The sequence below is a fragment of the Pogona vitticeps genome, chromosome 4 (assembly GCF_051106095.1).
Source record: "Pogona vitticeps strain Pit_001003342236 chromosome 4, PviZW2.1, whole genome shotgun sequence".
Taxonomy (NCBI): Eukaryota; Metazoa; Chordata; class Lepidosauria; order Squamata; family Agamidae; genus Pogona; species Pogona vitticeps.
The window spans coordinates 172,606,941-172,632,541 of NC_135786.1; the positions used below are offsets into that span (position 1 = coordinate 172,606,941).

At 43.7% G+C, this 25,601-nt stretch overlaps 1 protein-coding gene across 3 annotated transcripts in view; it reads right to left on the reverse strand.

Annotated features, from left to right (window-relative positions):
* Nucleotides 1-24,051, reverse strand: part of LOC110083377 (cytosolic non-specific dipeptidase) — a 29,452-nt gene extending 5,401 nt beyond the window's left edge. Inside the window, exons 1-8 of one of the 3 annotated variants that reach the window (XM_072998748.2) lie at nucleotides 23,919-24,051; nucleotides 17,086-17,178; nucleotides 14,768-14,911; nucleotides 8,682-8,844; nucleotides 4,796-4,884; nucleotides 3,553-3,753; nucleotides 2,755-2,839; nucleotides 72-232 (exon numbers count right to left, since the gene is read on the reverse strand). In XM_072998748.2, coding sequence (XP_072854849.2) covers nucleotides 72-232; nucleotides 2,755-2,839; nucleotides 3,553-3,753; nucleotides 4,796-4,884; nucleotides 8,682-8,844; nucleotides 14,768-14,911; nucleotides 17,086-17,148 — 906 coding nt within the window. In that variant the 5' untranslated portion in view covers nucleotides 17,149-17,178; nucleotides 23,919-24,051. Of the gene's footprint in view, nucleotides 1-71; nucleotides 233-2,754; nucleotides 2,840-3,552; nucleotides 3,754-4,795; nucleotides 4,885-8,681; nucleotides 8,845-14,767; nucleotides 14,912-17,085; nucleotides 17,179-20,297; nucleotides 20,377-23,466; nucleotides 23,644-23,918 lie in introns of those variants that run through there. The other 2 variants (XM_072998746.2, XM_078393525.1) reach the window with 2 other exon arrangements.
* Nucleotides 24,052-25,601: the final 1,550 nt, after the last annotated feature.

Below are 25,601 nucleotides of genomic sequence, written 5' to 3' on the forward strand. Positions count from 1 at the left end.
CCCAAGTAAGCCTGCTAATCAGTGAGCAAAATGAATAAGGAAACCATGGTGTGTGCATTTGTGCATCCCACCTTTGTTTCATGCAGCAATCGTGTGGCTCCAACATCCTTTGCATACTCCGCCACATCAAAGTCAATTCGGTCATAGAGTTGATGCTCCTCATCTGTGACAGGAGCCACTGCATCATAAAGGCCAGGAATGAGAATTTTCCCTTTCTTATCCACTAAGGACCCTGTTGGGAAGAAGACATCACGCAATATGAGAGTTGGAAAGAGGAACCAGAATTCTCCAAACACAAAAATATCTGGGCCAAAAGAAGGAAACAATGCTGCTGCAGACTCTGATTCACCTTCCCCAGTATAGAAATTAAGAGCTAAAACAGCTTCTGTCCCATGCTCAAACAAAAAGGCACATGAATGCTTTACTACATAGTTTGGCAAATGTTTCAGCCAAGAAACATCAAGTCCTTTGCTGTAACAGCTAACTTGTCAGACCGATATATGCACAGAGAAGCCCTTCAGGACTTTGCTTGCTCTTATCCAGTCACATTTCTAGTTATTAATTTCTAGGAGGTGAAAATTTACTGCTGTTGAAGTTCAAAGGTTTGCCTGCTGTATATGACCTTTTGGGCAAAGAGAGATCTCAGAGCTTTCCCTAGTTCATCTGGTTTAAAAATCAGTGACTTTTTTTTCCAGTTCTTCTCCACACCATGACATTTTGACACAAATGTCAGAAACTTATATTTGTTAGGCTGCCGTTTAGGCAAGATTGAGAGTTGGTTCATGAAGTAACATATGAGTGAATATGAGCTAGGGAGTTAAAGAAGTCACTGCTGATCCTATACATTTGCTATTCATAGGGCAGTAACTGAAGACCATTCTTGCTGCTGTTCCCTGCTGCCATGTTTTCTTCGCAATTGTTGGTCTCCAATAGAGTAAATACACTGAAACTGCTGCATCGTTAATCAACACTTCTGGTTCAATGGATTTACTCTGAGACTAGTGGATGCAGGCTCTAGGCATTATTGATGGATTGATTGGTATGCTATACCCTACAGCAGGGGTCCCCAACCTTTGGGCCTCCAGATGTTCTTGGACTTCAACTCCCAGAAATCCTGGCCAGCAGAGGTGATGATGAAGGCTTCTGGGAGCTGTAGTCCAAGAACATCTGGAGGCCCAAGGTTGGAGACCACAGCCCTACAGGATGTAGGCAATAAAAGCAACTTAAACCAATTACATTTTGAACAATTCAGCTGCGGACAAGAGGGCAAAAATCCACAACACAGAATGCCAAAGTCAAGCTATGTTCTTTGAAAGTGTTTGCAGCTGTTATGTGCCATCAGGTTGGAACCAACTTATAGTGTCATTAATAGCGCTTTCAAGGTAAATGAAATAAAGGAGTGGTTTTACCAGTTCCACACCCTCAGTGAGTTTTCATAGCTGAGCAGGGATTTGAACCCAGGCCTCATCCGTCACTCTGTCCACTACACCAGTGGTTCTTAACCTTAAGTTACTCAGGAGTTTTGGACTGCAACTCCCAGAAGCCTTCACCACCAGCTGTGCTGATTGGGGTTTCTGGGAGTTGCAGTTCAAAAACATCCGAGTAACAAAGGTTAAGAACCACTGCACTACACCACATTGAGTCTATTTCCAACTGTTTACGTTACTTTAAATTAACTGCATTAAAAAAAAATTGGCCATACTGTAATCCTATTGTTTACATACACTAGCATAAGTGCAATGGCATAAATGAAAGTGGTAAATTGCAATTAATTAAAGAATTACTGGTTATATCATTTACTGCTCTGTGCACAAGGCTAGAAATAAAACCAGTGATTCACTGCTGTAATTAATACTGCCATCTCTTTTGCAGGTTGCTTCCGGTCCCCATCCTGGATGAAAGGCAAGACAGAAATGAGAATGAGAATGATGATGGTCAACTGGGCCCAAAATCTTGGGTCAAGGGCCACACTGTACCTTGGCACCATAATGAGACACTTTTTGTGCCAACTGTGTTCCTTTTCTGAGGCATTTTACAAACAGAATACCACAGTATGGGCCGCATACATCCAGCCTCTTTAAGCAGCAGAGATACGAAGGCATAATTTCAGTGACAAGGAGAGGGGAAAGCCACTTGCCAGGGCTAGTTAGGATTGTCTGTTGATACCAAAGGTATTACATGAACTGCTGAATAGCTCAGAAGCTTAGGTATTGGGCTGTGTAGCCAGAGGCTGGGAGTTCAATTCCCCCCTGTGCCTCCTTGACAGGGGTTGGACTCAATGATCCAAAAGGTCCCTTCAAGCTTTGCGGTTCAAACATTATATGCATTTACTTATTCAATCACACCTTCTGATACAGACAAGCTAGATTTACTGATTTTTTATAAATTGCTACTTTACTGGCAACCTTGTCTGAGACCTCAGTAGCAACTGGTCTCATACAAGAGTAGGATTCGACTCCATGGCTCAGCACAAGCCATAGTTACACAGTTAAAACAGTTGATAAGCAGTCTGCTTGTGACTGCAGGAGCCATATACATACAAAACGGTTGCCAGCTATCTTTTTCCTGTACATGGATCTTTGCCCTCTCAATGAGACTTCAGCTTCTCTGTCAATTGTTAACATTGCCTTTATCTTTTCTTTTTAAAGAACATGAAATGCTTTTTTGAACTACTACTACTACTATTTCTGATGCAGGACCTCGAAGACCCCTACTTCCGAGGAAGCATAAGCTTGGGAAGTTAACAGGCCTTACCCATCAAAGCGACAAGGTCAGTCAGAGCTTCATGGACTGAGCCACCATATACTCCAGAGTGAAGGTCTTTGTCGCTGCATTCCACCTTTAAGGCAACAAAGAAATAAAACTCATGGTCCATGAACAGTCATATGCACTTGATTATTTCAATCGTTCACTATTTCCTTGTTGCTACTAACTTATTCCGACACACCAGTATCAGGGTCAGGGTTAGGTTATGGGTAACTGTAAGACTTACAGATCCTTGCAAATTAATCTGTAGACCTTGTTTCAGAAAATGTACTCAATTTCATTCAGTTTCCCCCCCCCCTTCCAATTGTTTTAAAATCTACCCCCTTCTGTGGTCAACAAGAGTTGCTGGATGGGGTCGAAGAAAGGAAAGACCTCTGGGGGGGGCACCACCTGCAATCATGGGCTACATTTTGCCCACCCTGACTTGACATACTGCTTCAAATTTGCTAAGTTAAGAATGTCATATTACAGACACTGCTACAGATGCTGAGGCAACCTCATGTAACTGTTCAGGAGCCAAGCGCTATCACAAAATATAATACAAAAGTTCACAACCACCATCTGCAGTCTCCTCTTCACACGACGAATGCCAGGTCAGCAAAGACGTGGAAACTTCAAGCTAAAAAATACACAGCTCAACCTGAAATCGTCTGCATACTTAGTTACTTTAGAGTGACTCCTATTGACAAGACTGATTTCTGAGTAGGTATGCATAGGACTGGCCTGTAAAGCTCATTCTAGTTGTCCCAGCTTCTTGGTGCCAAGATTTACTCTTTGATTCTTTACCTCTATGAAGTAATAGCAAATGCCCCTGAGACCATAGGTGATGCAGGGTTTCTTCTTTCCCAGCCAGTAATTATCAGAGATGCAAACGTAGTCTACATCTTTGAGGAAAGTATCTTTTTGTGCAAAAATCAAGTCATCCAGGCCTTCAGAACCAGACTCCTCCATACCTTCTAGGCAAAACTTTACATTAACTGGAATTTCCTACAGGGAAAGAACACAGAGAAGCCTTATCACAAAGGTGTAGAAACAAATGCTTTCTCCCATTCAAAAGATATGCTGCATAAATTCTCAGTGGCTGCTTCACCTAATCAGAATTTGGTTTTAGAACTTGTGTTTAGTTTTTTTTTCATCCTCTTCCCTTCCACCATGCTTTCTGTATCTTTAGACTGTAAGTATATAGGCCAGGGGCCATCTCTCTTTTTAAACCTTTGCACACTGCCAAGGACAGCTTGTGTGTGTGTGTTTGTGTGCGTGCGCGCATAATGTGCCATCAAGTCAGAACCAACTTACAGTGACTCTAATAGTTCCATTCCCACATGGGTTTCCTTGGCCAAGTGAGGAGTCAAACCTAGGTCTCCCGAATCTTAGTCTATCACTCTATCCACTATACCACACTGGGTATTCAAAGGAAATCTCAGGGACATTTATAATAAAAGACAACATGACTGTGACTCCACTGATTCTCCAAGTCCTAGACATCTAAAACTTGGCATACATATGAAGGGGTATGCACTTCAAGACTGCGTCCATTAATTTAAGTCTGGTTGCAACCTGCAGTACCACGTGCATCACAAAGCTGCGAGCTTCCATAACCAACAAAAAGGAAGGCACAAGCATATTTATTTCTCCAGAGCAGTGGTCCCCAACCTTGGGCCTCCAGATGTTCTTGGACTTCAACTCCCAGAAATCCTGGCCAGCAGAAGTGGTGGTGAAGGCTTCTGGGAGTTGTAGTCCAAGAACATCTGGAGGCCCAAGGTTGGGGACCACTGCTCCAGAGGACCTCTAGGTAGCTCCTTATGACCCAGATGCATGGCAGGGGAAACAACATGCTGGAAAATGACTAATAACTTCTGAAACCATCAAAGACAGAAGAGGAGGTGTTGTTACCCAGCAAGAAATCAAATGTCAAATTCCGCAGATTAAATTTTTATCTTAAGTGATAACTGTGATGGCTTAATACAAAGTTCAAGAGTTTAATTTTTTACTGGTGAGGCAGAATGTACAACAGAGTAGACAAGTATACCTGTTTGGTTTGTTGATAAGCCTCAAGGGCATTCAGCCAGGCGAGCACTGGACCTTTGTCATCCGTTGACCCTCGGCCATAGAGCTTCCCTAAAGCAGCAACAAAGAGGTCAGAGGCAGTGGTGATAACAGTGGAATGGAACATCTATCCAGCTACCTAAGTCTCAGTAAGCGGCAGCATATAAGGAATACAGCGCCCCTTGCTTTGTTTGTACATCTCAACAGGTTTATCCTAGTTTTATGAATAAACCATCTGCTTGCCTGAAATCCTAATTACAGTAATCCCTCCATTTGTATACTCAATTAAAACATACATATGCAGATATCACTTGATGACTGTAGCATGAAACATCTATATTCATGGGTGAATGAGCTGTCAGAGATTACTGGCTAACATGCAGCAAGGCTCATAAATTAAGTCAGTTCACACACATTCAGCTGTGAGTCTATAAACTTCAAGTAATCAATGGACACCCTTAAAAATAAACTGCCTGTACAAGAGCTCTAGACAAGGCACGGTTGAGGGACATGTAGCTTTCCTGATGTTGCTGAACTCCAATTCTCCCCAGTCTAGATAATCCTGCTTATCTTTTATTTATCACATTTATATTCAGTTTTTCCTCAAGCCTCCTCCTCACTTTTTCCTTGCAACAGCCCCACGAGGTAGGTCATACTAAGGTCTGTCACTAACCAGCAGTGGCTCTGAGTTATGACAGAAATAGTGCTTCATAAACCCTCTGGAAAGCACAAAATTCCCCACCCTTGGCATAAGACGTTTTGATCTTGATTCTTCTCATCACTATATTCTGCCACACAGAGACCACTGCACAATTAGTGTTAGGTTTGTGTGCAAAATGCATGGCTGCATTTAACACATTTTTCTCCTTTAAGAAGAGCAGCTGCAGAGAATGCCAAACAAGAAGGGACCTTTGGTGTTGCAATTTCAACAAAATGTGATGCCCCCCAAGCTGATACATGTTCTGGAAATAAGCTGTCATTGTATTTCGCAGCAACTTGGCACAACCACTATCCTAGTTGTGGTGCTTTGTATACCTCTGCCTCCTTGCAGTCCCAATCCTGAGCAGACCTCCTATGGATGCTATGTTTTACAAGAAAATACTGGCACATTAAATGCCACATTGCATTTAGCACATGCGCACGCACACACACACACACAAACCCCCGTGACCCATTTTCAGTAGCTGCTCTCCGAAAAAGCCCTGATTTCCCATTTCAAGGCCTTAAGCACGATGCATGACAAACATGCAACAAGACCTACTTCAGAAGAAGCTGACTCAACTGTGGATATTGGCTTAACATTGTAGGGATCCACAGCCTGAATGAACATTGTGTTAGTGTACAAACACTGCATACAGTAGCTGCACCCAAAGGCCTCTTTTAACATTTGCCTGACAGCACAACTCCTGCCTGGGCTATGGATCTCAAGTACACAAGCCCTGGTGAGCAGACCCATGTTAAGTGAGAAGCCATGTGATGTTTATACGAGAAATATGGGAATGAGATGGGAAGGAAGTTGTCAGGAACTTATAAGAACACAAGAAAAGCTTACCCGAGTCACCTGTTTTAGCCAGGAAAGACGGCTGAGGGGCCTAACGCTGAGAGAGGTCCAGAAAGAAAGAACAAGAAACCGGGCCTTCTCGGCAGTGGCCCCTCTACTACGGAACACCTTGCCGCCAGATGTCACCCTGGCACCCTCACTGGGTGTTTTTAAGAGTCATCTAAAGACCTGGCTCTTCAGGCAGGCCTTCCCTCCAGTCAACACTAGATTTTCTTTTCTCTTTAGTTTTTTCTTCCATCTTGATCTTCTAATTTGCTGATTTAATTATGCGATTCTTTTATACATATTTTGATGGTTATATTTGATTGCATTTTATAATGTTTTATACTTGTTTGTAAGCCGCCCTGAGTAGACTCTGTCTAGAGGAGCGGAGCAGAAATCAAATAATAAATAAAATAATAAAATAAAGAGCCCTGCTGGATCAGGCCAAGGGCCCATCTAGTCCAGCTTCCTGTATCTCACAGTGGCCCCACCGGATGCTTCTGGGAGCACACAAGAGATACCTGTCTCCTGATACCCCTCCCCTGCATCCTTTTAAGCCTGGAGATTATACATCCCCATCATGGCTTGTAACCTGCAATTGACTTTTCTTCCAGGAATCTATCCAATCCCCTTTTAAAGGCATCTAGGCCAGATGCCATCACCCATCCTGTGGCAAGGAGTTCCACAGACTAACAACATGCTGGGTAAAGAAATATTTTCTTTTGTCTGTTCTCACTATCCCAGTATTCCACTGGAGTGGGTGTCCCCTGGTTCTAGTATTGCGTGAGGGGGAAAAGAGCTTCCCTCTAGCCACTTTATCCATCCCCTGCATAATTTCATATGTTTCAATCATGTCCCCCCTCAGGCGCCTTCCTCATAAGGGAGGTGCCCCAACTCAGTCATCATTTTAATCACTCTCTTCTGCACTTTTTCCAGTTCCACTATGTCTTTTTTGAGGTGCCACAAGCAGAACTGTATGCAATACTCCAGGTGCGGCTTTACCAGTGCTTTGTACAATGGCACTATAATGTTGGCTGTTTTATTTTCAGTCCCCTTTTTAATGATACTCGTAGGTCAGAGGCTTCCATGGTACACTTTTCAATCTCAAAAGGCCACATGAACTCTTGTAAAAGAGGAATTACTTCATGGTTTGCAGAATCCTACAGCTGGAGAGCTACAGGATTTCATCGTTACCATAATGACAGTTTGTGCCAGCTTAGTCATCAGCCTCTGGATCAAAATCACAGGCTTATGGATACAATGCTGTAATGGATAACATAGAAACTAATGCGAATCCACTTGCTAGGCTGAGCCAGCAGGAAAAAAAAATCAGGAATTCATTCAGCATTTTGGTGTTACTGAAAACAGCAACAGGGAATCAGGATATGCAAGAGAATATTGCGGTGTTCCTGCCACATTCAAGATGCTTCAGTCAACCACCACCCTCTTCCAGCACACTGAATGTCACGTCCAAATGTCACCAAATTTTGTTGGTACTCTGTTTGCTCAGTCCTCATGGGAGTAAGGTTGGCTTCTTTCCATTTAGATTTAACTTTTTCCCCTGGTACTTCTGCAGACCTCAGAGCTCCTATGAACACACCCCTTCCTATTTGTCAGTGGCTTTGCTTTGGTTCAGTTCTTGCTAGCACTCCCCATCTGGGTCCAGATTCAGAGGGAGCAATGCCATTTCATGGTTTCAAGGGAAAATTCTGTTGCAATGGAACTAACCTTAACAGAGATGAGCTGTAAGCCCAAACAAGAGACTCAACCTGAAGTCAGATAAGGGCATTGCATCTAATGCCACCAATTGCAAGGTTACACAGATTGGAAGAAGCAAAGCCATAGAATACCTATTATGTCACTGTCATGAGAGAGATACTGGTGGACTACCTCAGATAATACAGCATAGTTGTTCTAATGCCAAATATAGACTAGTGAGATTACTAAACCAAGGAAAAGTTGTGTGCGGTGTCAAGGAGCAGCAGATATGCCATGCGGAGACTTGGGAAAAAAGGGCCTTTCATGCCCAGGTGAACATGAGCATAACCAGTTTGCTCAAGGCAGACATAGGCTACAGCTGCTATTTATAGCTCAACCAGTGGCCAAAATACATGTTTCCCAAGTACAGGGAGCTTACAATTGAGGATACAATTCAAGAGACCAAAAAAAGAGCACCAAAATGTAAGCAGCATCAATAACTGTTCGGATCTCTAGTTAAAGGGAAAGCTGAATCACTTAAAAGACTGCATTGGATGAGATCAGATTAGACATTTCGTCCTTTTGGCTGGAAATGTATAGGCATAAGCCAGGTATCAGTGTATCTTACCATCTCGCTCCACCAAAGTAAAAGGCTCACTGTCCCAGCCATCTTCTAGAGCTGCAGGTTGAACATCCAAATGGCCATAGACACAAACTGTTTTCTTGCGAGGATCTGAGCCGAGTTTGCCCAGAATTATGGGAGGGAGCGGGATCTCTGAACCATCAGGCAGCTGGAATTAAAAATATCAAAAAGTATTTAGAAGGGGCTTCTTAACAGCAGCTGAAAGAGAAATACAATGTCCTTCGTGGCATTTTCTTCAGGCATACAATGATGTGGAGTGGAAAATGTAATTTTCTTCTGCTGAAGCACGTCCAGGTTCACTCACTCTGCACTGCTTAGTGATTCCATTTCAAGTTGAGAAAAAGCTTTTTTCTGAATAAGAGATACAGAGCTAGTTTTTTTTTCTACAGAAAAAGCATTAGAAAATTCTCCTTTTCAGAAAAGCAGTACCTGGATTGTCTATATATCATGCAGAACTCTATTTGGGTATGTATTCTAAAAATGGTGTTTTAATTCAGGTACAGTCATATTTAACAAAAATGAGAGAGATGTAATTTTACAAATATTCCAGTAAAATAATTTCTACATAAACCTTTGAATATGTCTGAATATAACATTTAAATAATATTATATGGATAAATTAACATCAGCCTGAGGAAATATTTCAGTTCAAAATATTTTGTAGTTATTGGGAAATATTCTGAATAATTTATAATGCACATAAAATTGATGTGGATAATGTCTTTAATTCTTCTGTTTACTAAATCTAAGATATTTTGTGTGCTCACTGAAGGTGACTGTTGAGGAGTAGAAATAAACATGCTAAATCAGATAGCATTATTTAGAGAACTGGAAATTCTCTAGTTCTTTTTCTAGAAAATTCATATCACAGCAGGTACACTGGATTTTAATTTTATAGTATGATGATATCTGCCAAAGTTCAAACAGGTTAAAGAATATGAGGAAAGCTATGCTGGATCAGACCAAATGTTCTATCTATTCACCAACTAACCAGACACTATGGAAATACATGAACACAAAAGCTTCCCTCAGCTGTGTTACTCAGCAACTCCCATATAGTCACACACTGCCTCTGAAACCCTACCTATCATGACTGGCAACCTTTAATAGCTCTATCCTCCGTGAGAAGCAAAGCTTAAGATGAGGTATGATATTTATTACTGATGTCTACAAAAACTCCAAAGTGCTGACCACAGAAGAAAGCCGCCTAGAGTGGTTGCAAGACCAGATAGGCGGGATATAAATAAAATAAAATAAATAAGAAAGAACAGACTAGTGTTCTGTGTACGTTTTTTGGAAGGACTAGAAGCAATTTGCAGAGAAGCAGATTCCACCTAAACTTTGGAAGGAGCTTCTTTACAGTAGCTGTATGAACTATTTGACACTGGAAGAACTGCTTCAGCAAATGGTGGCCTCTCCTTTGCCAGAGGGATTTAAAACAAGATGGACACCAATCAGAGGGGGATGTTCCAATTACATCATACACTCTAATTCCTGAGTCAGATTGTGGCTGCTTCTCTTTCCTTGTATTTGGATACAGTTTCTGGCTCCAACAGGGTTTCCCACTAAAACTTGTTTGACTAGTCTGGTACTCAGGATGTCAAACTCATTTGTATATCAAGATGTCAGGTTCTCCTGGTCTGAACAGGTGCTCATATTTTTGCCAACACTAGAAATTTGGATGAAGGACCAAAGCAGGTGAAATATTAAATAAATAATAGTAAGGGGTTGGGTTTTTTTTTTGTTTAGTTTTTGAAAAAATGCACACTTCAGCTAATCAAAAGAGTTGATAATTATTGGGATCAGTCAGTGAGGAGGCCGACAGGTGTAAGCCTTTTTTTGTACTATAATTTCTCGAATCTTTTTTCTAAAGCTTTTTCTTATAAATTCCCCACCCCATGTATTAGGAGACACAAATTTTACTATCCAGAAAATCCATATGCCAGTGCTTGGTGGGTTCAGATCACACATCAAAAGTGGATGTGGATGGAAGAAGTGGTGGCGCAGGCTTGGTACAGTATCTTCCTTTCTTTCCTGCCCCAGACTAGCCTCTTTCCCAGTTCATCTCCACACTAAAACCCTTTCCCAGCATTCAGAAAGGCAAAGAGGCAGATAGAACCTCTTTCTTCACCTGCTACCAAACACATCTACATTAAGTCAGAGAGAGGAAAACAGAATTTAATTTTCCCTTTGTTCATAGAGATCCTATTGTACATCTTTCTGCCTCGTTATCTGCTTGATTAGCATTTTTCCCAGAGCCAATGAGATGGGTGAGAGTTATGTCTGTACGGTTGCTCATAGAGAGCATCCTTCTTGCCCAAACATATCTCAACTCTTCCACACACTGCCTGTATCCAGAAGCATCAAAAACTGTATACTGGGCCTCCACTGTGTGCAACTCCCCTTGCAATGAACTCAGTTCAGACTGCTAAGCTATAATACTTAATGGACTGTTCCTCTTGAGACATTGTTTTCATTTTCTGGTGAGAGCTCTACCACCCTACTTTTTACTATTAAATCTTTGCACTAAATGATTGCTGCAAAAAAAAAAAAAAACACCACATAATTAAATGTGAGAATGACAGGTAGGAATGATTCTTCCCATTCAAATCTCTGTTCCTCAACCTGCTTAGCAGTCTGGGGCGTATGTGATTTCACAAGAGAGGATGGAGCACGGGAACGGTGTTACCACAGGCCTCTTTCATTTCACATCCCCACACCCATTTAAGAGGCAGGGCCAGCCCTATCATAAGGCACAGCAACGTAAGCACTTCAGGCAACAACTGCCTGGAATTTGGGAGCAGTAGCAAGATGCCAGAAGACAGATCCGTGTGAGCCAAGCGGCTGGCCCTTTCCCTGTTAAGCTAGCCTGTAATCCTCAGGTGCTTCAGAAAACATTGCGCTGTCGACACTGTGAAAGCTAAGATTCAACTATCAGTCTGTGCATGGAATGGGAGTGGGATATAGTATCTTGCCCTCTGGCAGAAATGACAATGTTTCTTGGGCCAGCATTGACTGCAAACTCATCAACGTCCTGGCACAAAGCCAGTCAAGTTTTATCCCATTCCACAGTCAATAGCAGCAATGATTCAGCAGATTGTTTTTGGGCTACCATTTGGCACCTATAGGTAAATACTGCTCTTACACGACCCTGCAATATAAAACTTTGTGTTAAAAATAGCAACACACTTGCTATGGGACACACAGTATGCCAGACACAATTGCCTGTGCTGTTCAGGAATCCCCCACCTCAAAGGAAGCCACACAAACAAATATATCTAAAGAAGTCTCTTAGTTCAAGGTGTTGCAGGACTGAGCCAACACGATGCAGTCAGTTTCTGCAAGGAAGATTTTCGGCTTGGTGCAAAGGCTGGAGCTAAAGAATTTGAAATAGCAAAAGGGGCAAAAAGGCTGGGCCTCACAAAATGAAAAGAGTGGCTGAAATCAGGTAGTAAGCAATTAGAGTGATCCCATTGGTTCAGTGGGGATTTCGTGAGTCAACCCCTGTATAAGTTCCACAGATTCTATGGGCCTACTCTAGTTGTGCCTTACTACTGGATTTATGCCCTTGTCTCAAGAGGGATGGACTTAGGATCACAACTATCCTAGCTTTCTGCAGGGAGTAACAGTGGCACACAGTGCAGTCTCAGTGCTGATTCAAATGCTCCTGGATATTGGCTACACCCAGGAAATCTTAGTTACATTTGGACAGCAGTGAGCCTGGATGCTGTGAGAATGGACTGAGGTGTGGACATGGACAGAAAATTCTTTGCCTGGTACCCAGAATGCTACTCAACATTCTGAAGAAGCAGATCAGGTGCCAGATTTATGATATCTTCCAGCTCCCTCTGGCTAGTCTGTCATGATCACACTTCAATGTGCTGCTGCTACTATCTGGCGAATAATACAGCTGAATCTAGCAGAAGTCTTTACGATTAAGTGAAGAATAAATCTGGTTCTTCATAATATTATATCCTTTTCCAGACTTTATATGGTGGGATTCCAGAAGGCACGCTCCTTTCGCCGCACAGGCTATAGCTGCAACATTTGCAAACATGCTGGTTGAAATCCTGTCATTTAGCAAAGTTGCAACTAGAGCAGGTACATTAAATCAATGGCACTTACAGGACTCACTAAATTCCCACCAATTCCTGCCAAATCAGGAGAACCCCAGGATAAATCTAGCTGCTGAAGGAGCCCAACTGCTCTTCCATTTTTTACTTCAGGCCTTACAGAGAAGGGAGATTCAGAGAACTATGTGAAAGCATGTTTTAAAAAAACAAAACAAGTACCCTTCTGTCTTTGTCTCCTTGAATTGGTGATAACGATTATAGGGGAAGGGAATAAGGGATAAAGCAAAGGAGAAAATGATCTTCCTTAGGTACCTGACTTTACCTCTGCCAGGTAGAAACAACTTCAGAGTGAAAACTGTGTACTGCCAACAGCTGTCAGAAATGAGAAAGACAGGACAATGCCTGTGACCCCACAGCAAGGGAAATGTGAAAGAAAGAAAGAAAGAAAGAAAGAAAGAAAGAAAGAAAGAAAGAAAGAAAGAAAGAAAGAAAGAAAGAAAGAAAGAAAGAAAGAAAGAAAGAAAGAAAGAAAAGGATGGGAGAAAGCTTTTTTTAAAAAGAAGTGGCAGCTTAGAGGAGCAGAGGCTTTGCAAAAAGGTGAGTACTATCTCTGTGTGTGCGTGTAGCTCTCACTCCCTCTGCCCCCCTTTCCCCCTCACACATGCACACCCACACCCACACCCACAGAGAGAGACAACCATTCCCCACTCTCTTTTCTCCCAGCTCCTTCCACTCTCCCTCCCTCCTCCCACAACAGGCAAACCACCACCACTGAATCTGCACAGGAAAAAATCCTTCAGAAACTTTCTAGAAAAAAAAAAACAGTAGTAGCTTCTTCCCAGGAAGAAAAAAAACTCAGTTTGTAAACCAAAAGGGATGGACAGATTCGATTTAGCCTTTGCATCATGTGAGCATGAAGAATTAATTCAAATCCACATGTTTTAGGAATAGAGTAAATCCCAAAAGTTTCTGTTCGCATAGTTACAACCAATGTTTCTCCCTCTGGCTTGCATGTCTCCTTGACCCCTTTTCAGCTATAGTAATTCACAAAGCAGAGAAGGAACAGTGGCTAGAATGAAAAAAGCAAGGAAAGAGGCCTCTGGGTTGCACCCACTCAGAGGCTCTACTGCATAAATTCTTGGCTCACCTCCTCATCTGGGTGTGTGGGTGGCTGCTGATGGGAAAGGCGGAAAAGGGAAGCAATAATTCTTGCTGTAACAAGATGATTGTGTGAAGAGGAGGGAAAGAGCAGCATGCAAGTGGGGGATGCAGCTGGGGGTGTGGTGCCATGCTGACGAACTGGCACAAACCTCAGAACCGAGGTTCATGCCCATCCCTAGAGAATACACTAAGAAAATGCCTGTCAACTTCTGGCCCTCCAGATATTTTGGACTTCAATTCCCAGGATGGTTGACCATTGACTATGCTGGCTGGTTCTTCTGTGAACAGAAATACAAAACAGGTAGAGGACCAAAGATTAAGAGACCCAGTAGGAGAGCTTTCTGGTGTCAGTTTTTTGCATTTCTGGAACACCTGGAGCTGAGTTATTAAGCAATACAGCTTCAGATACACCATTCTGGAAGAGGAGATCTCTTTGGATTTGCTATTTGCTTACTTACCTTAGACATCTTCAGTCAGGGATGTTACCTTTCAAATGTTATTGAGACAGTTGCTCCTATCATTCTGACCACAGGCTATGTTAGCAAGGCTGATGGAAACTGATTTCAACATCTGGAAAACCACATATTCTTTACCACTGCTCTAATTACTATGAGAGTTCCATCTTGAATATCATTCAAGCCATCACTATTATGCTGCCATTTTTAAAGGATGGTACAGCATCTCAAGACTACATGAGAGGTAACAATTTCCTACAAAACACTGAACAGGAAAAAGGTTTTTTGTTCAATGAATGTATGAAACCACACATGTCTCCATATTATTAGGATGGCATTCCAGGTCTCCTGACCCTATTTGAACACACACATGTCTTCCTACCTTCTGCTTTCCAATATCCATTAGTTCAGTTGTGCCACCCAATCGTTCAATGTCCTTGGCAGCCACTTCGATCATTCGTTTGACCTCTCCTCTCTTCTCTGGCCATGCTGAGACACTCTGGATTGCCACCCAATCTGCCAGTCGCTAGACATATGTAGTTCAAGAGAAAGAGATGGGGTGAGGAAAATAAACAATGAAATATTTACTCTCAACTTTTGCTTGGCTATGATTGAACAGCAAAGGCAAAAATTTCAAATATGCTGGTGGAACAAAAGCTGCTACCATGTTGAAGAGTATGTGTACAGGAAGTTATACTGACTTCCAAGTCTTTCAATGTTTCAACTGGAGGCCCTCCCCAGATATTTTGGACTTCAGCTCCTACCACTCCAGCAGTATGGACCTAAACTTTGGAAGGCACCAAACTATTTTGCCATCAAGAACTTCTACTGATTTTGAGGCTAAGGTGAATCCTAGTGGAACAGAATGATGGCATACTTCAGTATTCCTCTTTCATGAGTCCTACATTCAGGAAACATCACGGAAAGTATGGCATGGAAAATCTCTAGCCCACAGTTCAAATTCACCACTGAATTTGGCCCACTGACTTGCCTCCTTTAAGCCTCATATTGTTTCCGAGCACCAGCTTCTTTTCAGAAGAATGTCTCCTGTTACATCTGACCAGAGATAAAAGTTAGGATTCCTCTTCAAACAAAAGAGGGGGAAACTCAGCTGGCCCAGAGAAGAGTTACTCCTCCAAGTGTTGTTTAGGCCCTTCATGTCCTGTTTATTATCCTAACTCGGATGGTGAGCAGAACATGAAGCAGGGTTTTGGAGAAGATGCTCCTCTGAGTACTTGTAGAATTGTTTTGCCTGTGCAGATGAAAAAAAACATGAAAAAGGGAACTGGGAAAGCACGTGATGGTTTCAGGTAAGGGAATGCCCCCTCCCAGAAGCATCTGGCCCATCCAACATGTCCCCTGGATCAATTATTATGCTTCTACCCCCAAAAAAGCCTCTTTTGCCCCATCCAGCACATGTTCTGGTCCTTCCAGGCTTACAGCCTTTGATTTACTTGTCTACATATCTCCATCTAACATGATTTTGACAACTGTGTTGATCTGATACCTACAAGGGCAATTTTTGTCACAATACTAGACATTAGAAAGAACTGACTGCTCATCGTTTGTGTGTTCAGGCCACACCCTTGGCAGTTAGTTTCTGTTCTACCATGAAAGTGATTTGTAGATGCAGCAAATGCAACTTCCTTAAGTATTTCTACAGACATGTCTTTAAAAAAAACAAAACCCTCTGGTACTATTTCCCAGCCCTCTGTGCATTTTATGAAATATCCAAGACCTAACCCTGAAAGAAAAGGCAACCCAGTGTTTGGACTGTGCAACCTCAGGTTGCTCTTGAAATGCACTTCTATGCCAAAACAACAAACTTTGTCTCATACAGAAAACCAGAATGCCAGTGAGAATGTAAGAACAAACACCAACAAGCTAATTTACTTTGTGCAGGATTCCACACTCCCACCTCACGTGGCATGGAAGTGTATTGAGTCACCAGAGTCACATTCAGTCACTTGCACTCTGAACTGGCACGGTTCAGAGCCAGAACATGCACACTTTTTAAATAGTAAAGGACGCTGGCCATCCACATCCACAAAGAGTAACAAAATATACAATTTCTCCTCAAACAGCTTATCATCTGTGCATGTTCTATTTATTAGGACAGAGATTCTCACTTTGGTCTATAAAGGAAGAAGGCACATTTCAGGGCCATCCAGTAGCTTAATATTTGGAAATTTGAGGCTCCTACTTCCTTGGTTAGCACCATCCAATATTGAAGTAGCACATGAGTAAATCCTAACCCTTTTTTAGGCCATGGATGAAGAACCTTTTGGACCACAGTTCCCATGATCCCCAATCGCTGCCCACAACAGACAGGGCTTCTGGTCTTGAAATGGAGAACATCTGGATGGCCAAAGGTTCCCCTCTCTGAGGCCAATGTGGGAAGGAAGGGTATATTTTTGCAATTAGTTCCTGGCCCCTTAATCTTGAGCCCTAGAAAGATCAGCCTGCAGCTGCTCTGTGAATCAGAGGATTGCAAACAGCAAACTCTCAGAAAAATTTTCCAAATAAAACACTCCCAAACCTACCCATCAGCTTGAGGGATTCAGGGCAGATAGAACAGTGCTTTGTCAACCAAAGCAGCCCAGCAACACGCCAACAACTTATTTGTAGCTTAGTATACACTGCAAGCACTGATATTACAAAGATCCTGGACTTTAAGATTTTTTCAATGAGGCTACTTACCTTAACATACAGGTCCTGGTGTTTGTCTACATACTCAAAGAGAGTTTCAAGAACAGACGACATCTTCTGATCAGAATAGTGAGGCTGAAAAATCTGTAAAGAGAAGTTAAAAAGGAAAACAGAGAGACAATTCAGATTCGATGGCTTTCAACACTACAGCCTCAGCTGCCAAGAACATTCCTTTCTTTGCTTGGAGTGTACTTTGGTTTTGAACAGATTCGGAATCCAGAACCAAACTGGGCTTGTCAGAGTAGATTCAAATTCTGATTCAGAGCAAGCCTCTAATGAAATGGTTAAAGCTGAAGTTGTGTATTTCTTCAGATTTGCTAGCAATTATAATTCTGAGGAACATGACATGCCTTCAGAAACCAATGTATTTCTCCACAAGCTCTCCATATAAGGAAAACATCATGGTGGGGGAAGAGAGAACAAATATATTTTTGTGTCTATGAGTTTATCTTCTAATCACAATGAATGGTTTACCAAGGCTCTCTAGTCACAAGGCATGTTTTTGAAGGGATGAGGAAGTAATATACCATGTGATCATGTGACCAAGGTACAACACTGGATGCTTCTCTAGAAAACAGTAGATGTTCCGATCCTTTCCCTTCTGCCATGGTATATTCTGCATCCACCATCCTCTCCTATGCTAGCACATTTTCAAAGATTCAGGTGTTGACTGGAAAAAACAAACCAGAAAGACTGGAATTGTTTTTCATTTAGTCTAACTCTTGTGCCTATTCTTCTGAAATTTGGCACATTTATTGCCTAGAGAGATGTCTGTCAAACAGACAACTCTCACACAAAATATCTCCAAACGTTCCCTCTCATTTTTGCTAGAGCTGCACAGGGTGGCCACCAGACATAAATGGGCAGCAACTTTGATGCAGTGCTGTACGCACTGATGCACACATTGATGCAGTGCTGTGCAGGATTGATGCAGTGCTGTGCGCATGCAGCTTACAGAGAACTTTGCCAGGGAGGCAGGTTAGGTAAAGGTAAAGGTTCCCCTTGACATTTAGACCAGGCGTGTCCGATTCTAGGGCATGGTGCTCGTCCCCGTTTCCAAGCCGTAGAGCCAGCATTCGTCCGAAGACAGTTTCCGTGGTCATGTGGCCAGCGCGACTAGACATGGAACCGCCATTACCTTCCCACCAAGGTGATACCTATTTATCTACTCGCATTTTTATATGCTTTCAAACTGCTCGGTTGGCAGGAGGGGAGGCAGGTTAAGAAGCAGCAAAACAGTTATTTCCTAAATGCTGAACACTCTCTTTTAAAGACCCCATGCGTAAAGGCCCAGGATGGTAAACTTGTCATTAGAGATGGGGTATTTATATTTGTCTCCTGGGTGGCTGGATCCTTGGGGCCCACCCCACCAGAATTGGCTGATCTACTTATCACTTCTGGTGTGGCCGGCTGTCATCATTCACACCATGCCAGTTGCGGAAGTACCCTGGCCAGTGCTTCCCCACTTCCTTGTGTTGCTGACCACACTGGTGAGAAGGCGGGATGCTAAGTCTCCCCGCACAGCTGTTGAGTGGTCACCAGCACAGGGAGGTGGGGAAGTGCTGGCCGGGCTACTACTGTGACTGGTGTGGTGTGAACAACTACAGCTGTGCACACTGCATCATGAGTGATAAGTGTACCAGCTGGTTCTGGTGGGATGGGTTCCAAAGGGCCCGGCTACATGTGGTGGCGATATCTGTATTTGTCTCCCCCACGAGATGGATATGAATATCCCATCTCTACTTGTCATGTTTGATCCTCTCAGAAGGAGAGACTATCACTGCACATTTCATCAAGTTTGGTAAGAAACATTTTAAATGTATTCGCAAAGGCAAAATATTTTAAAGGTTATCAGTAGATTTCTAGATTTTTAAAAAGCCTAAATTTAAAGGTATGCAACACACACAAAATATGCACCCATTTGTCTGGATTTGAGAGGGATAATCCATTCATCGTCTGGTGGTCTCCAAGCTAGTCCAACTGGGTTACTTTCTCCAAATTGGGGTCCCAATGAAATATTGCCATCAGTGCATGTCTCTAAACTGCAGTTCATTCAGCTTGCTTTCAATCTGCATCTCTGCAATTTTCAGTAAAGCGAGGAAGGAGAGAGTTCACTATGAATCATTCTACAGGTCACATGACAGGAGTGAGCAAAGCAAGGAAAGCTGTGTCAGCTGTCCTTTTTTAAATACTTAAAGCTCTGCAGTTGCAGTGGAGATTACTCTGATGACAAGCACTGTGAGGACACAGAATTTAAATACAGGCCGTTCCATTCTGGCACTCTTGCATACAGCCTACCAATTTCCTCTGGGGAGTGTACTGTGCATGAACTATACAAAGAAACAGTTGAGAGCCAAAGACACTTCTGCACATGAGAGCAAACTCCCAGTTACACAAGAAACATCAAATTAAAGGTGTGGTCTTAATAAAAATCAGATGGTCAGCCGATCAGTATTATTTTCTCATAGGAGCAGAAGAAAGCCAACCTTGACAAATATAACGATTCTGTGAGTGCATATTCCTGCAGTGTTCAGTAGCTTACAATTCCCAACCAACATTTTGACCCAAAGTATATTGAAGTGAATATCCACTGAAGTCATAGAGCGGTGGTCCCCAACCCTGGGCCTCCAGATGTTGTCCGAGTTGATTTACTGGTGTAACAGGAGAATCATTACTGGCAATACAGAGAGAAGGCTAAGTCAACCATGAGAAGGTTCCCCTCCCACTGCTCCCATGACATCAGGACCCATAAACGTATGATACCTTTCCCTTCACTGAAGCCTCAGAAGATGAAAAGAGTGTTGTCGACCAGGATGATCTTACTTAGACAACAGTGGTCTACTGCAGTGGTCCCCAACCTTGGGCCTCCAGATGTTCTTGGACTTCAACTCCCAAAAATCCTGGCCAGCAGAGGTGGTGGTGAAGGCTTCTGGGAGTTGTAGTCCAAGAACATCTGGAGGCCCAAGGTTGGGGACCACTGTCATAGAGAAAAGAACTGTAGACTTATAACCTAACTTTTCTCCCCCATGGTGACCCGAGATTGAAAGAGGGGAGATGGGAAAAATATTTAGCTACACCAAATCCAGCCCAGCAACAAATTGTGATAGGAGTTAATTGTAGCCATGAAACTCGGCAGGCTGAGTGCAAGACCAGGGTAAATCGCAGCCCAACAAAGCTCCTCCTAATCACTGAGTCATGCTTACTTAAGAAGTGAAGGACCTGCTGGATTTGCTCAGCTGACTTCTAGTATTCCAAGGAAACCCACAGGCATTTCAGTCCAGTGAACACTAAAAAACAAACAGCTGTATCCAAAACCAGAAAGGAACACAACGATACTCTTTGGATTTTAATTTGAGATATACTTGTTTCACAGGAAGCTGCTGGGGAGAGGGCTGATCACATGATTTTTCACATTTGGTTTGTGCTAGCTTAGAAAGTATTATTTATTGCAACTCACACTAGGCAAACAGGTTTCTGAACAGTTTATACTTTCAATTGCTCTTCTGTTATCACACGCTGATCTGCTCTAGAGTGTCCCTGCAACAAAGCATGTAATTGTTGAATTCATTCCTTGGCGGTCCCACCTACTCACATACTCCACTGCGCTATGGAGTGTTTTAAAAGATTTCCATATATTTTCAAAGGTCAGCAGTTTTACAGTGCTAAAGGTAGAGAATAATTCAGCAATGAATATGATTGGAATCAAGTCTACACACTCGCCATCAACTGAATGCATGCCAGAATCCTCATCCTTCAGATTTGGGGCAAAAGCACAGCAGCATGGGGTGTGTCTGTGTGGCCTTAAGCTCCATGGACAGCAATTCTTCCTTCACTGGATGGCAAGTGTTGATGCTCTTTCTCACAGTGCTTTTCCAAGCAAATAACGTGGAACAGGAAGTCCCAAAATGAAAGGTGGACAAAATGCAGGACACAGCTTCACCTTTAGGCTGGGAAGCCATTTTGACAGAGGGAATCCCCTTTTTGGCACTATGTCCAGCTGGATCTTTACTGAGAGAAGAGGAACCACTCTGCATTTTTCTTGCTAGACCCACTTTAGTTCCAACAAGAAGATTAAATGGATCAAGAATCAATTTAATTCTATGGCTGGGAACGAACTGGCAGTAGACTTGATAGTACTGTTACCTGTAAGGGCAAAAAACATTTTGAAGACTCAGTTGGACCATGCCGGCTCTCAACTATACTCCTATAATAATAACTGTGCCATTGAGTCAATCCTGACTTGTGATGACTCCTTCCAGGGTTTTCTAGATATGGTGGTTTACCATTGCCTTCTTCTGGGGACATCCTGGGACTGTGTAGCTCTCCCCGAGGCCACACAGGCTTGCTCTACTTGCAGGAGGCACAGTGGGCAATTGAAATCCCAACCGCTTGCTCTGCAGCCAGGTGCCTAAACCACTGAGCCATCCAGCCAGCTTAATCATACTTCTAAACTTTAACAATTATTCTCTAGAGGTTAATTCACAGTTTTATTGAATATTTGTAAACGGATCACATGGATGATGTCCTGTGCCTCTTTTACCCCTTGTCATTTCATATTCTGCCCTCAAACCCTCTATATTTCCACCCCTACGGCTTTTGCTTCAAGTTTCAACAACAGGCAGTTCCCCTGTATCTCCCCATCCTATTCCCCGTTTCTCTCCCGCATCCTTCAGTCTTTAACTTTGTTCTATAATAGTTAACCACCTGTTGAATGGTAATATACAATTATCGTTTCTGTTGGTGGGGGCGGTGGAAGAAACAAAGAGGCATAGCCCTTCATGTTTACAGAGAATGTTACAATTCCCAGCAGCATTTTGAAACCTGATTATTAAAGTATCATAGAACCATGGCTCACACTTAAGGCTTACTCTATTTGTTATTCTGGCCTCCAAGGGCATCTTCAAGGTAGTTCCCTGCCATCAGCACTGCCATCTTGCACAACTGATAACCAGTGCATAAGCTTTCAACAATTTATACTAGAAGAACAAGAAGGCCAAGAAAGGAGAAAGCTTTCAGTTGAGATACTAATACACATGACGTACTTTCTCAAGCAACAACAACAACAAAGCACTACGTTTAAATGGAATTTTCTCTCAAATAAGTATGCAAAGGATTGCACCCTATACAGCAGGGCAGCATTTATTGGAAGCAACAACACTTTTAATGGAAAAGCTTGTGCAATATGCATTGCAGGAAGTTTATGAAGACACAGATTTATGTCCTCAATGAGCAATGGAACTCAAAAGGGTGACCCCAAGCCAGTCATTCTCTTTAAGCCAGAACCACCTCGTAGGGTCGCCAACAGAATGACATGGGGTACTCAAGAGCTTAGCAGAAGAAAGGCAAAGTATAAACTTAACTTCTATTATCACTAATAATAATAAAGATGTTTGCACATCACATCAATCGATTCCTTTTTCTTTTCAGTAACAACACAATTTACGAAGTTTAAAGGGGGGGGAAGTGTCCCTGCAACATGCAAGCAGAAATGCACAGAGTTCTATGAAGCTCTTAGCATGCAGGCAGGCAAAAAGGGAGGTAATAGCAGCACAAGAGGAAAAGAAAGGAAAAACTGGAAACACAGAGAACAGAATGTTACAAGAGATTACTAAAAAAGAACGAGAGAAAGTGATGGGAGGGCACAAAGAGAAGGCAGAACAATTCCCAAATACATCCAGGATCACAGTGGACAAGATAAGAGGGCACAACAAAGGGTAAATGTTCCTGAAGCGGCAAGGCATTTATCGAGTTGTGCCAGGTATTTTATTTAGTTGTTACGTTTATGTTCTACTTTTCTTCGAATGAGCTCAACAGGCGCCTGCTTTTCCCCCTGAAATTAGCCTCGCCCAAACAACCCAGGGATAGAGGAAGCCGTTCAACAGGGCAGGGAGGAAGGGGAAACGGCATTGGGGGGGGGGGGAGAGAGAGAGAGAACTGGTTGGAGGTTCAGGACTCAGCGGGGACTCGAAGCCAGGCTTCCAGCCTCCAGGCGACCCCTCCAACCGCTCCACCACACGGGATCACTTGCACACCCTGCCCAGTGCCCATGTGGCGATTCCGCTGCGTCCTCCACAGGCAGCCCTCCCAGGCGGGCTAGTAAGCATCCCGTCCACCCCCAACCGCCTCCCCGCCTGCCTCGCTCAAAAGACTCCGATCGCTCCACAGGCCCGGATCCCCGTCGCCTTCAGTTTCGGGCCAGCAGGACCCTCGACAGCCGAAAAATCCAGGGCGCGATGCCTTGCGGTCAAACCGGTCTCTGGGATGCGTCCTCCGGGAGCATCCGAAGCCCTTGCGAAAACACGGGGCCTCGGATCTGGCCCTTCTGCGGGCGCGGGGGTCCATTTATGCATCCCTCGTCTCGCCCCGGCTCACCTGGCGGATCGGGGCGGGCCTCCATCGCCGGCCATGGAAGCTGCGGCGAATGAGCGCCCCGCACCCCCTGGACAGGATGAGGGCGGCAGCCATTGCTGGCACCGTCCGAGGCCCGGGGGGGGGAAAGATCCGGGTGGGCGGCCGGCCGGCCGGCAGCAGCAGCCACGGAGCGGCGGCTGCAGCTGTCGGACGAAGGCCCGGAGGTGGGAGGGGAGAGGAAGGGATCAGAAGGGAAGCGCAAATCCCCGGCGGCTCCTCCTCGCCATCTGTCCACAGAGGAGAGGAGGACGAGGAGAGGGGGCGGCGGCGGCACGGAGAGGATCATTGCCAACGTGGCTCTGCTGGAGCCGGATTCAGCCGCAACCCTCCCGCTCAAAAGCCAAAGACCGGCTCTTTCCTCGGCTCCCTCTGGGCGGTGCCACCCGGCTTGAGATGCCGCTATGCCTACTCACCCGGTGCAATACAGCGACATGCAATGCAATGCCGCCACGTGAGGTCCACCAACCACGAAAGGCACTCACTCGCCGGCCGAGGCGGCCCTGCTCCCGGCTTAAAAAAGCTTTCCGAGGTCCCGCCCCTTCGGGGAACCGCGCTGAGACCAATCGGAGTCTCGGTGGCCATCGATTGGCCGCCAAGCCGGAAGGAACGCGGGCCGGAGAGAGAAGAGGGAGGGGAGGAGTCGCGTGACTTTTGAGTTAAGTCGAAAAGAAGTCAGTGAGCCTCTAAAAGACGTCGGGATTTAAGCCGGCGTTTCTTTGCCGCCTGGGAAGTTTCGAAGGAAGGTGGGATTCATCCAGAGAAGGCAAAGTCCGCACTTTGATAATGCCAAAACGCTAAAAGTTTAGAAGCGAGGCGAGCTACCAGCCCTCTTGATCAGGCAGTGAGGGTATAAACATTTGGGGATGGGGTGGAAGCGGATGGGCTCCCAGAATCGAGCCAGATGTTATGCCCATTCTTTTCTTGAAGGCAAACGAGCAATCTGGAGTTTGCCGTTTTGGCTGAGAGAAGCTAGCATTTGACACTCTCATCTTCTTACAGACAGTAGCCTTAGAGTTTGCCTGGACCTTGTGTGCAACTGTCTGTAGCTTTCGCTGAGAAACACAGTCGCCTTGGGCTCGGAATGGAAGTACATGGAGCGTCCAGCAGTCCAGATCTGAGCAAAGCAACAGGTTGAAACCAGATGTTCATCGTAGGTTAAATGATCACTTACCACCAAATTGGTAGACATACGTAGTCGTTTCATCAGTCTAAAGGAGTAGATTGTATCTGCAAAACCTCACTTCAAAATATATTTTTTAGGCCTAAAGGTGCTACAACACTTGTATTTTTGCTGTTGCATTTCCATGTCACACAGGATTGTGTGACAGTAATAATATGGTGTCAATTCAATTCTGACAAATCTGATCCTTTTCTGGGTCTTTTAGGTGGAGAGTACTCCAAAGTGTTTTGGCATTCCCTTCTGGAGATGCCCTGGGACTGTGCAGCTTGCCCAAGGATGCACAGGCTGGATTTACTTGCAGGAGGAACAGTGGGGAATCAAACTCCCAACCTCTTGCTCTGCAGCCAGATACCTAAACCACTGAGCTATCCAGCCACCTGTGTGACATATTACCAAGTTTTAAAAGATTAAAATAAAGCACTATCATTAAGGCTGAAAGCCCAAGGAAGTACTCTGCCACTTGGCTGTTAGTATGCCATCAAATTATTTATGATTGTTAGAGACCATATAAATTATGTGTGAAAGGCCTTATAACTAGTTGCCCTGCTTATGTCTTGTAAAGTGAAGCCATGGCTTCTTTAATCGAGTTAGCCCATCTCATGTTAGGTCTTTCTCTTTTTCTACTGCCTTCCAGTGTTTCAAAAATTACTGTCTTTTGCAGTGAGGCTTGTATTCTTTTTATATGTTCGAAGTCTGATAGCCTCAGTTTAGGGCTCGATTCCACTGACAATAAACTCAGGTTCTGCTGAAAACAAGTTGGATTTAATTTTTAGTGTACACACAAAGCACATGCACACGTGGTCCACTTATTTTGAGGCCCATCTGGAATCAATTCCACATGTACTGTATGTATGCCCCCAACACTTTTTAAAATAATTCCTGATAGATATACCAGATACCATGAATTTTATAAAAT